The 13,005-nt window shown below is 41.1% G+C and overlaps 1 protein-coding gene across 3 annotated transcripts; it reads right to left on the bottom strand.

The window, feature by feature from the left end:
• Nucleotides 1–7,095: 7,095 nt before the first annotated feature.
• LOC131736094 (hypoxia-inducible factor 1-alpha-like) lies at nucleotides 7,096–11,488 on the bottom strand. 3 transcript variants are annotated; one of them, XM_059021801.1, is made up of 3 exons: nucleotides 9,719–11,488; nucleotides 8,837–9,055; nucleotides 7,096–7,630 (listed from the first exon to the last, which is right to left on the bottom strand). In XM_059021801.1, exons 1-2 carry the CDS (start codon nucleotides 10,035–10,037, stop codon nucleotides 8,868–8,870), a joined length of 507 nt encoding a protein of 168 aa, XP_058877784.1. In that variant the 5' UTR covers nucleotides 10,038–11,488; the 3' UTR covers nucleotides 7,096–7,630; nucleotides 8,837–8,867. The 3 variants fall into 3 exon arrangements, with proteins under 3 accessions (XP_058877784.1, XP_058877782.1, XP_058877783.1); XM_059021799.1 differs by having other exon boundaries at nucleotides 8,872–9,055; XM_059021800.1 differs by having other exon boundaries at nucleotides 8,872–9,052.
• Between the last annotated feature and the right edge of the window lie 1,517 nt (nucleotides 11,489–13,005).

The raw sequence follows: 13,005 nt of genomic DNA, 5'->3' as shown, positions 1-13,005 counted from the left end.
ATCTGGCTTCCGCTCTGCTCACTCCACTGAAACCGCCCTCCTGTCTGTCACCAACTCACTCTCTCTCCTCTGTCCTAATTCTCCTCGACCTCTCTGCTGCCTTTGACACTGTTGATCACTCTATTCTACTATCATCTCTTGCTGACCTGGGGATCTCTGGCACTGCTCTGGCCTGGTTCTCCTCCTACCTCTCCAACCGTACTTACCAGGTAACCTGGCGTGGAGCAACCTCCACAGGTCACCCTCTCTTAACTGGAGTCCCCCAAGGGTCAGTCTTGGGTCCTCTCCTGTTCTCTCTCTACACCCGCTCCCTGGGCCCCCTCATCGCATCCTATGGTTTCTCATACCATTTCTATGCTGATGATGCTCAGATTTTCCTCTCCTTCCCCACCTCTGACTCCACCATCTCCTCCCGTATCTCTACCTGTCTGTCTGCAATTTCCTCCTGGATGCACTCGCATCACCTCAAACTCAACCTCTCTAAATCTGACCTCCTTTTCTTTCCCTCCTCCTCCCCCTCCTCTGATCTCTCCATCTCTGTTCCTCTGGAATCTACCACACTCTCTCCCTCTTCCTCAGCTAAGAACCTTGGAGTCACCCTGGACCCCTGCCTCTCTTATTCCCAGCACATCTCCACTCTGGCACGCACTTGCCGATTCTTCCTGAGCAACATCCGAAGAATCCGACCCTTCCTCACCAACTATGCTACCCAGCTCCTGGTCCAGGCCCTGGTACTCTCCCGCCTAGACTACTGCAACTCCCTCCTGGCTGGCCTCCCTGCATCCGCCACCCGTCCGCTCCAGCTCATCCAGAACTCTGCTGCCCACCTGGTGTTCTCTCTGCCTCGCTTCTCCCATGCTACTCCACTACTCCGCTCACTCCACTGGCTCCCAATCACCGCTCGCATCCAGTTCAAGACTCTTGTACTAGCCTACAGATGCCTTGACCAGACTGCACCCAGCTACCTCCAGACCCTCATCTCTCCCTACACCCCCACTCGACCTCTCCGCTCCGCCTGCACTAGAAGACTGGCTCTACCTCCGCTACGCTCCCCTGCCTCCAGAGCCCGCTCCTTCTCCACCCTTGCTCCGCAGTGGTGGACTGACCTTCCTACAGATGTCAGGACTGCCCGGTCCCTGACCACATTCTGGCGCCTCCTTAAGACTCACCTCTTCAAACAGCACCTGTAGAACTCCTCTGTTTGTATCCTGGGACACTATCACCCTTCATTTAAATGTGCTTTATTTTGCTCTTATCTGCCCCCTATTTTACTGCATTTAATCCTGTACTTCAGAATACTGTAATCTGCCAAGTGTTTAACCTGTAGTATTTTGTATTTAATCATATCCTGATGTAACTAACGCTATTTAATCATATCCTGATGTAACTATCACTATTATCTGCTGTATTATTGAATTGTGGTTTGCCACACTTGAACAAAAATTATTGTATTTCTTGCTCTTATTGTATTACTTGTATTGTAACACTTGAAATGTATTTGCTTACGATTGTAAGTCGCCCTGGATAAGGGCGTCTGCTAAGAAATAAATAATAATAATAATAATAACATGGTAAAAGTGTGAAAACACTGATAAATGCACCATGGTAAAAGTATGAAAACACTGATAAATTCAATATGGTAAAAGTGTGAAAACACTGATAAATTCAACATGGTAAAAATGTGAAAACACTGATAAATTCAACATGGTAAAATTGAATAAGGGTTCTCTTGCACTCTCTTGCTTCACTCTCTGGCCTGACTCAGCAGAGTCCTTGAGAAACAACTTGATAAGAGGGAGATACCAGATATCTGTATTTATATTCTGAAAGATTTTATATGATTTATTTCCTTGTTATGTTGGGATTCCTGGTGCTTTTTTGTTTCCTTACAGTACATAATAAAGTATAATCAGATAAAGACACTATATAATATGCAGCTATGGGAAATACTGTAAGGTGTGGCTAGTAGAATCCAAACAGAAGGGCAACAGTAAAGGTTTACATTCCAATTTCACTGTTTATTTCATGAACTCTTTGACAGTAGCACAGTTAGCTACAGCAGCCAGGTTAAATTTAGAAAAACAGTTGAAATAATCACTGTTGCCATCATTTATATGTTAGGATAGTCTAGGTATACAGTTGAGCAGGGAGGCAGGGCGTCACTTCCAGTATTGTCAATACAGCAGCACGACCCATGTTGTACAAAAACCCACAAGTCACTTGGGTAGGGCAGCAGATCCTTCCAGTAACTGCACGGATTGATAGAGATAATAAAGATAAAACAGGATTGATAGAGATAATAAAGATAAAACAGGATTGATAAAGATAATAAAGATAAAACATGCTCGGACAGTTCAGTTGTGCTTTTCCTGTTCCACTTGGCTTTCTACTCTGCTCCAGTTCCCCAGCTTGACTAACTCCTGGCCTGACGTGGATCACTTTATATACCACACTGCCACTCAAATCAGTCATGCACCAATCCTGAATGGATGGATAGAAAATACACTTTCAATATATTTCTAATAAATATATTTTCAAGTTATATAAAATATATATTTCATTGTACATATGGACTGGAGAGGAGGGATAGAGTGGAGAATTACTGACCCGAGGGGAAGACTATTGTTACCAACAGGGAGGAGGTAACAATAGTCTTCCCCAGGGGTGCATTTCATTTTCCACTGCATCCCGAGTCTGCAGGACATATTTACCAGGAGTGCGTTTCCATGGGTATCGTATTTTGTTTACATTACGGTCGAGCAGAATTTGTTTGAATTTCAGAAAGTCTGAAAACAGTGACGATAACATTTTAATCACTGTTTTAGTGTTTGGAGCATATTCTGTATTTTTTTTTGTAATTCATTTTTTGTTAAGTTACAGAAATGCTGTTTCTCACTGTGACTGTTAGCCATTTTGAGTGAAGGATTAACGGCATTTAACTTTTGAGACTAAGTAATGTGACCCAATCACATGTCAGAATTTTATATGGTGCACGGATGTCATATTTTTTAAAATATTGACCGGTGGTGCCCAGATGTTAGGGCAATATAACAAATTATATGCTCACCTCTGAACCAATCACAGGCCAGAATGTCCCTTCCTATGAAATATACCTGCATTGCTTGTGTTTCTACACAGAAGTTGCTTGAGGAAATACAGACAGAAATTCAAAAGCAAATCCAGGAGAGAGTGAAGGAGCTGAAAGAGGCTGTGGAGACCATGAATGTAGGTGTGACATTGTCAGCTGCTTATGTGTGCTTGTAGCTATTTGCAGCAAAAGTTTGTTATAAAAAAACCAAATGTACTAATTTTAAAATGAATCAGACAGATCCGCTCTTGCACAAAATGCACACGCAAAAAAATCCTTAAGCTGTAAGGGTTTACTAATATGCTTAATTCTATTATCCACTTGTCACTCATGTTATAAATGTCCTTACATTTATTTTTTAAAGAAGTTTAGGCTAACCGGGAGCCCAACACACCTCACATTCCTTCAGTGATACTCTAATGACATTGCTACAGGGTGTAAACACTGGTTACGTACGACTACAGCTAGTTACTACAGTAGATATCTGGAAATAAAACTTCTATATCTAAAAATCAGTATTTTCTCTTGACTTCCCTACTATAAATGATCAGAAGTAAACAAGACTCAGACTTTAAGAAGTGTGTTTGAAAAGATAGTTGTGACAACTCTGCAGCCTGAAATGGAGAATCCAAAAGCTGCAGGACCAGTTTTTCATCTAGCCAAGCACTCAGCATTCCCTGCATAAACTAGTTTGTACTGCCTTGATCTGATGCAACAGCTCAGGTTACACCAGGCTTGTGTCTCCAGAAAACAAAGCTTAAAACTTACATTTTGCATTGTAACATTATATATATATATATATATATATATATATATATATATATATATATATATATACACACACACTAATATATATATATGTAAAACACCCTAACAATGCATCAATTACAGAAACATTGGTCTCTCTACTCAAAGCATTTTAAGACGTCACAGCATACATGCTTAATATGTATAGATGTTGTGTATGAGGAAATCGTATTTCATCACTTGCATTTTATGTCAACATTTACAGCTCTAAAAAAAAAAAAAGATGTTAATACGAAATGTGCAAAAAATGCTTTGAGTATAGAGGCCATTGAATATCCCTCACTGTACCAATATACATCAGTGTTTTCTAAATTTCACATTAGCTACAGATCATTATTATTATTTATTTCTTAGCAGATACATTATTTTCATCCAATCTCAGTGTAGATACACTGATGTATATTAATTGTAGGTTATTAATCATGTTGTAATTTACTCTTTGTATTTCAGTTACATATAACAGCAGTGAAAGGAGGAGTGTTGCCTGAGGTGAAACGGTGTACCCAATGCTGCAGATTGTATCACTGTCCATTTTGCCAGCCAAGCAAATATAAACCCAATAAATGCCTCCATTTAAAAAAGCACTTGGATGTCCATCTAAAGGGTGCAATGAAGTGTGATGGTTTGTTATTTAATAGTTTTTACATGTAACATTGTTGAAGGTTGTTTAATATATTTAGTGAACGATATGCATTTCATGTAAAATATTGTGCATAAAGTCATTAATACTTATTGTTTACATATGTTTATTTAAATGTTTATAGAGAATGCTCAGGGTACTCACTTTCAAATACAGTAGCTCCATAATTATTCATACCCTTTATTCAGTGTAAATGAAATGGGGGAATTTAATTAAAACTTGACCCACCAGCTAATCACAAAGTCAGAATTTAATGGTGGTTGTATTTATTAGTAGAAGAAAGTGCCCACTTATGATAAATCAAACTGCTATTAAGTACATATTTCTAATTTGGTTTTAGTGGATGGGTCCAAAATGTTGATTTAATCCCCCCAAAGCTGGTTTTAAAATATCAACAAAAAGCAAGTTTACATTCATTATTTCTTGCTATATCATAAAAACATATCTGTCAAAAACAACTGCATTTTAATTTTTAATATCCAAACTGCATTATATATTTGTAATAAAGTTCTTTGTTTGCAATTTTGATCTCCTTGTTTGTTTTCACAGTACTTTTGACAGGAAAGCAGGACTTCAATCAAAACAGATAAATAAGTGCTTTAAAAAAAAAACATGAATGAATGACTGTGTTACTACTACTTTGTCAGGGGTGCAGAACTCTGGGGCAAGGTTTTCATTTTTTGATCCCCCTGAGGCCTTCATTACCTGATTTGAATTAATTTGCTTAATTGGACAAGTTTACCCTTTTATTTGCTCTTAAGCAGTTGGAGATTTACAGACAGCTACAAAAACCTGCTGGACTGACTGCGACTCTAGAGGAGCAGAATTGTGCACCACTAAATGTATATATTTACTTGATGTGGGATTTTGACAATTTATGTGTGGGAAAATTAAACACGTTCAGTCCAAATGTTTATTAATCGGAGAACATGTGGATGTCAATAAATGCATTATTACAAATATTAACCATCCATCCATCATCAATAACCACTTCATCCAATACAGGGTCATGGTGAGCTGGAGCTTAACCCGGCAGACACGGTGCAAGGCAGGACTACACCCAGGATGGGACACCAGTCCATCACTGGCCAACTCTCACACTCACACAAACATGCACACAGAGGGCAATTTAGAGTGACCAATCAACCTGACCAGTATGTTTTTGGATGAGGGGAGGAAACTGGTGTGCCTGGTGAAAACCAACACGAACACGGGGAGAACATGCAAACTCCCCTGAAATGGGAATCAAACCTGGGACCCTGGAGCTGTGAGGCAGCAGCGCTAACCACCACACCAACATGCCACAAACTATAACCTAATATACATGATGAATCATAAGAGCAAAGATTGTAATCAAGTTCTTCATTAAAACCTCCAGTGGTTACAGAACTTGTTATTATTATTATTTCTTTCTTAGCAGACACCCTTAGCCAGGGCGACTTACAATTGTTACAAGATATCACATTGTATGTAAAAAATAATTACCCATTTATACAGTTGGGTTTTTACTGGAGCAATCTAGGTAAAGTACCTTGCTCAAGGGTACAGCAGCAGTGTCCCCCACCCAGGATTGAACCCACAACCCTCCGGTCAGGAGTCCAGAGCCCTAACCACTACTCTACACTGCTACCCTATGTGTATGTAATCAAATAAATCTTCCAATTTTGATAGGAACAGATAAAATCCACCCTTTCTACTAATTCATTTCTATACCAACAAACATCACAGATGTGTTCAATGATTATAATCTTTAATACGAGGCTGTAGTTGGATTTTTATTAGCATCACAGCTTGTTATTTAGGGTTTGGGGTTAGGGTTGGTTTGTCTTTAATTCCACTTTTCGCCACCAACTGTACCTATAGGCAACCACTTTCACTTCAATACAACTGCACCTTGCTAAAAGAGACCCATTTAATCACCACCTCTATGTGACTACATGAGTAATTGCTGTATTTTGTGTGTGTGTTTCACATATGGACATAAATTGCTATAGATCATTTTTTAGCTGATGCTTTTATTTAAAGTGACTTGTATGTGTGCTCATTTATAGAGCTGGGTATTTACTGGAGCAATCTGTGAAGTACCTGCTTGCTCAAGGTACCTGCTTGCTCAGCAGCAGTGCCTCACCTGGGTTTGAACCCTCAACCCTCCGGTAAAGAGTCCAGAGCCCTAAACACGAATCCACATGCTGGTATATCTATGTGAACATGTCCAGAGGTGAATATACCCTACATCTAATTCACTTTGTGCATGCTGCAAACTAACAACCATCCATCCAGCCATTATCATTAACCACGTACTCCTTTACAGGGTCGCAGTGAGCCGGAGCCTAACCCGGCATACACAGGGCGCAAGGCGAGGACTACATGCAAACTCCACACAGACTGCAAATTAACAGTTATAGAATATATATATATATATATATATATATATATATATATATATATATATATATATATATATATATATATATATATATATATATATTTGTTCTGTATTTTAATGTGGTAGCCAACTGGCAGCATGAGAGGTGACACCGAGGCATTTGGTGAGGTTGAAGTTAAGGCAGTTTTTATTATTTCCTTAAACAAAGTTCAAAGACTCAACAGAACATTTTTGAAAATAAACAAAACAAAAGAAAACCTGCCCACTAATCTCACTTCTTCAACCCTCTCTATTGTTTGCACGAGCTGTCCTCGTTGCAAGGAAAAATGTATTGCTTTAGCAAACAGAGACCAGTCCAAGTTCCATCCAGTCGCTGCTGGTAACAGTAAATCTGCTCTCGGAACAGAAAGTCTCGCCAGGTAAGTGTCACTTGTTCACTTTCTTTATAATCCACAAGGGCTATCGGGAAATGTAGTTTGTAATCCTTTTCCAGGTGAACAGGCAAGTCTTCCAAGTAGTATGTCCCTTGGTACCAAAAAGACCACACCCTGTGTGGTCCACACAGGAACAACATGTGAGGATGCTCCTTTAGCGCCCCCTCACAGTCTTTGCCATTGCCACAGCACCTTGCGCTCTTTTGGTTCCTTTGTCGCCCTCTGCCGGTGAACACCGACACTAACAGCCTGCAGATTGGCTGGATCCTGACAAACTAAAACAAACATAAGAACATAAGAAAGTTTACAAACGAGGAGGCCATTCAGCCCATCTTGCTCGTTTGGTTGTTAGTTTCTTGAAGGATCCCAGGGTGTCAGCTTCAACAACATTACTGGGGAGTTGGTTCCAGACCCTCACAATTCTCTGTGTAAAAACGTGCCTCCTATTTTCTGTTCTGAATGCCCCTTTATCCAATCTCCATTTGTGACCCCTGGTCCTTGTTTCTTTTTTCAGGTCAAAGAAGTCCCCTGGGTCAACATTGTCTATACCGTTTAGGATTTTGAATGTTTGAATCAGATCGCCGCATAGTCTTCTTTGTTCAAGACTGAATAGGTTAAATTCTTTTAGCCTGTCTGCATACGACATGCCTTTTAAACCCGGGATAATTCTGGTTGCTCTTCTTTGCACTCTTTCTACAGCAGCAATATCCTTTTTGTAACGACGTGACCAGAACTGAACACAAAATTCTAGGTGAGGTCTTACTAATGCATTGTATGACTAAAAATGTAATCTGACTACAGGAAGTGAAATTGTAACCAGATTGCAGGAAGTGAAATTGTAACCAGATTGCAGGAGCTTGTTACAGGTAAAGCATACCTATACCTCGGGAGGCAGGATATGTGAATTAGAATTGATTTGCTCACTTTCCAGGAAGCCGATTTGAGGTTGACTGTGCGACCCTGATTGGCCTTGCACATCTCCTCCTTGTCACAGGTTTGAATGAATCAAACACACCAGAGTACAGAAACTTACAAAAACACAACCTTTGTCTTTATCTGAGGCTGTGAATAATACAGTTTAGTTGCAATAGTGCTGAAGGAGGCACTAGAGGCCAAATGCTGGTCTTCCTCATTCAGTTTAGTTTCATTAACAGCAGCAGTGTGGAGTAGTGGTTAGGGATCTGGGTTCAAATCCCAGGTGGGGACACACTGCTGCTGTACCCTTGAGCAAGCAAGTACTTTACCTAGATTGCTCCACTAAAAACACCAAGCTGTATAAATACGTGACGGAATTTGTATGTTATAATAACTGATTGTAAATCGCTTTGGATACAAGCGTCGACCAAATAAATCACAATAATAACACTGATGAAAGTACTGGAGCCTCACACTCAGTTTAGATTCAATAACACTGATGAAGGCACTAGAGGCACTGGTAGATGTTACCTGGCTGGTGACTGCAGTACACTGTTAGATGTTACCTGGCTGGTGACTGCAGTACACTGGTAGATGTTACCTGGCTGGTGACTGCAGTACACTGGTAGATGTTGCCTGGCTGAGGCTCGTGTGTCTCGTCACTTCCTCTGAGGTGTAAATGATGACCCCGTCCTGGGACAGCAGCAGCAGGAATCCCTCGATCGACGTCTCCACAGGTGCAGTCCTCTCCACCTCATTGTCCACTTCACCGCAGCCTGCCTCTGCTGGAACACACACCAGCGGTCACTGCTGGTCAATTCTGGTTACTGTCAGCCAAGTACTGCTCTGTCATGTTTTCCCAGCTTTAAATGGACTATTACACAAGTTCTGGTCTCGTCTCAAGACAACATCAGCCTATTTCCAGAAAGTCACAGTCACAAAAATGATTTTGCAAGTCTGATTCATGTAACGGAATCCCTTTATTCACAGTATATGCTTGAGGTTCAACAAGTGCATGCACAAGTTCAGTGGTGCAGAATGTATTCATCAGAGAAACGCTTGTGGTTTTTGTTCCAACCGAGCTGCCCTCAGTTATTTAATTGTACCCTTAATTGAACTAATAATTTGCCTAATCAGAGCTTTTTAATGATTTTAAACAGTTTGGAGGTTAAGTTAAGTATAATATTGTAGAACAAGGAACTTGAAATCTCCAACTTTTGAATAAGCTGCTAAACAATTGAAAAAGTCGAATTAAGCAACTCGTCAGTTCAATTCAGGGTTCAATTAAGTAATTGAGAACTTGGTTGAAACAAAACCCAGCAGGGCAGGGGGGCTCCAGAACTGGAGTTGGGAAGCACTGCTCTATGGAGTGGTCTGCAGCTTGTACCTTGTGGCTTTTGATCTATGGCACGCGGCTCGTGCATCGAGCGCCCTTCAGTACAGCTCACCTGTATGCAGCAGTTCTCGGAGGCACAGGTTGCTCAGGGTCAGCCTCACGATGGACGCCTTGTCCAGCTGCTGGGCAGCGCCAAGGGGTAGGGGGAGCTGCAGGGCCAGCTGTGTGAAGACCTCGCTCTCCTTCTCTCCCTGACTCCGGGCAGCTTCACGAGACTTCTCCCTGTGCTTCTCAGAGCACACCCTGCAGGGGACAGACAGGAGAGGCAGGGATGGGTGGGGAGGTGCAGGGAGAAGCCAGGAGGTGCAGAGAGGAGGAGAAGGAGGGAGGATCAGGTAGCGGTGGGGAGGAGAGTTAGTGAAGCGGACCATAATTACATTGGACAAGTTTGCACTGACTGTGATGCCCCTTTGTGTTGGTCTCTCCACCTTTAAACTGCGTCACCCTGTGTGATGACGTCGTCACTCCTTAACAATACACTTTTATACTGTTTGCAAGTTTGAGCGTGTGGTAGATATGCAGAGAGCTCTCAACTACTTAAACTAACCCTTAATTAAGTTGGAGATTTCAAGTTACATATTGATGTAACTTAAAAAAAAAAGATGGTGAGTAAGTAAATTCAAGAAAATGCACAGAGTCCTTTTCTTCACTCAGTTGTTAGGTTTAATGAAATATGCAGGGAGTCTGGTCCCAGGTACAGGACAAACAGAATACTCGTTCTTACAATTGTTGCATGACATTAAATACCCTTCTGTATAGATGGTCCACCTCCTCTTTCTCTAACACTTAACCAATAGAAAAGGTACAACACATTATCCTGTTACCATATATTTCATTTAGTGTGAGTGTGTGTGTGTGGTGTGTGTGTGTCTGTGTGTGTAGTCTAGTGTGACGACCTCTGAACTCAGTGCATTCTTCAGACCCCTGGTGCCCCAAAAAGGTCCATACATCTGGTTTTTGTCATCTTCCTTGTTCCTATCTCTCCGTTTTGCCTGAGACCCTTTGAGTCCAGTGGCATTATCTCTTATTCTCCCTGTGAACCTTTGGGTCCAACGGCAGTCCCTGGGAGCCTTTTAGCTCCTTTATGCTTTGTATTCCCAAAAGTCTTAGAGCCTGGCCCCTTCTGGTCCACAGCATTGTTATCTTGCTAGCTTGCAGTCAATGTTGGACAAGAAGCTTGTAGATGCAAGGTCTCTTATCAATTGTTAGCAGTATATGCAATTTGAACCAAAGTCTGCTATCTGCAATATTAGTCTCTTTTCAGAAAAGAAAACCAGTATAGCTCTGCCAGTTCACATGCGTAGCAAACTGCTAATCAATTCTCGATCCATGTTTTCCAACACATAAAATTGAAAATCTATTTGAACCTGCATTTCGTTCCGTCTGCTTCAGTCTAATTGCCGAATGCATTGTGCGTTTGTTTTCTCCTGTGATTTAAATAATTAAACTATGTAAAGGATTCATTTTCCTACCGCGCTGGAGAGTAGCAGGGAGGCAGCAGAGAACCACGATGGAAGACACAGAGTAAAGGACGTTAAAATACAAAAATAAATAAACAAACAATAAAACAAAAACAGAATGAGCAGAGCACGGCCCTAACGGATGCCGACTCCAGGTTGCACGCACGCTGCCGAGCTGCTCTTTTTAAACAGACACGCTCCGCTGAGACCCGCCCACCAGCTAACTCCATTCAGCTGATGGCGATCCCAGATGGAGCGTGCCCTCCCCCGCATCGAAGTCAGTGCGCAGGACATATGCCCCGTCACAACTAGTACATTTAAACTATTAATTAAGGTTTAAAGGGGTGACGAAAAACAAACACCAACAACTTAAATCCGTAAATATACTGCAAAACATCTATGAAACGCCTTGCCGTTTATTTACAATATTTGCCAGTTGGCATGGCAGATATGGGAGACCGGTGTCTATTTGTGAACTTAGATGATAAACACCGTGTCTCAAACATCTTCAAATACTTCAGATGAAATCACAAAAAAAGCTCCTTCCAAAAACAATAAATAAAATAAAATAAAATATGAAGCTGAATTTTGCTGACCTCCTCTTATGCGGCTGTATTTCATTACTTTTTCAAGGTAGGTTCCGCTTGCTTGCAAACTAAACACCATTGTCAATATAAAGGGAATACATTTCCTTAGAAATCTCACCGACGATCACATTTCCAGCTTTCGGGATTTCCAGAGATTAGTAAAATGCGGTGTGGGTTGTAGTGGCATTTGAAACCAGAACGGATACTCAGCAAAGCCCGTGATAAATATATTTAAGTGCACTGCCTTGAAGTTGAATTGGTGGGAACATCGCCGTACATTATATTATTATTTCTAATGTTTAAAATAGACTATTTGAGGTTAAATATATTTGGAATCACTATTCATTTTAGCCCCGTTTTTCTCCTAATTTGGAATATCCAATTGTTTTTAAGACCGTATCTCACTGCTGCAACCCCCCGTAGTGACTCTGGAGAGGCGAAGACAAGCGTGCTCATGCATCCTCTGAAACACTCGCAATCAAAGCAACCTCTTTTTTTCACCCTGCAAGTCCACAGCTATGTCACCAGACCTATCGTGTCGGAGGACTAACGGGGATCCAGTGCCAACAGCACAGCCAGCTTACAGGCAGGCAGGCAGGCGCCCGGCCTCCACAGGAATCGCTGGTGCGCAGTGGTGAGAGAGGGATTACGCAACCGACTTGAGACCTCCCTGCCTGGGTGGAACTTGGCCAAAAGTGCGCCGCCCAAGGGAAGCTCCAGATTCAAATGTAAGTTTTATGGTATCCAGGTATATGCAATGTACTGTTTGTATTGTTTTTAAAATAATAAAAAAAACATCATTCTTAAAAACTGAGAACCAGGTTGCACTTCCATGCGGGCTGCGCTGCTTCCTGAACTCCAGGACAGTGTCTGTCTGCAAGGAAGCTCTCTGATCCTGAACAATGACGCAAGGAGGGGAGGAAGCTGCGGGTGAAAGCTTTGCTCAGTTTTGCTCAGCTCTATTCTGTTCTGCACTGAAAAAAATTGTGTTGAAATTAAACACAATCGTTGTTTTTGCCCTTCAACACAAAATGTGTTAAATGAAACACTTTATTTGTGTTGGTGTTTTTAAACCACCACAGTTTTAGAGCAACACAACAACATTAAGAACAAATTTTAACATGAAAAATAAACGTGAACACGAGTCACCTTCTTTAAATAATGTGTGTGTGTGTATATATATATACACACACACACATATATATATATATATATATATATATATATATATATATATATATATATATATATATATATATATGTATATGTGTCTGTGTTTTGCTTTTTAAATA

The sequence above is a fragment of the Acipenser ruthenus genome, unplaced genomic scaffold (genome assembly GCF_902713425.1).
Source record: "Acipenser ruthenus unplaced genomic scaffold, fAciRut3.2 maternal haplotype, whole genome shotgun sequence".
Classification (NCBI taxonomy): Eukaryota; Metazoa; Chordata; class Actinopteri; order Acipenseriformes; family Acipenseridae; genus Acipenser; species Acipenser ruthenus.
Note: the sequence above shows the minus strand (reverse complement) of the source record. Positions and strands in the feature narration are given on the sequence as shown.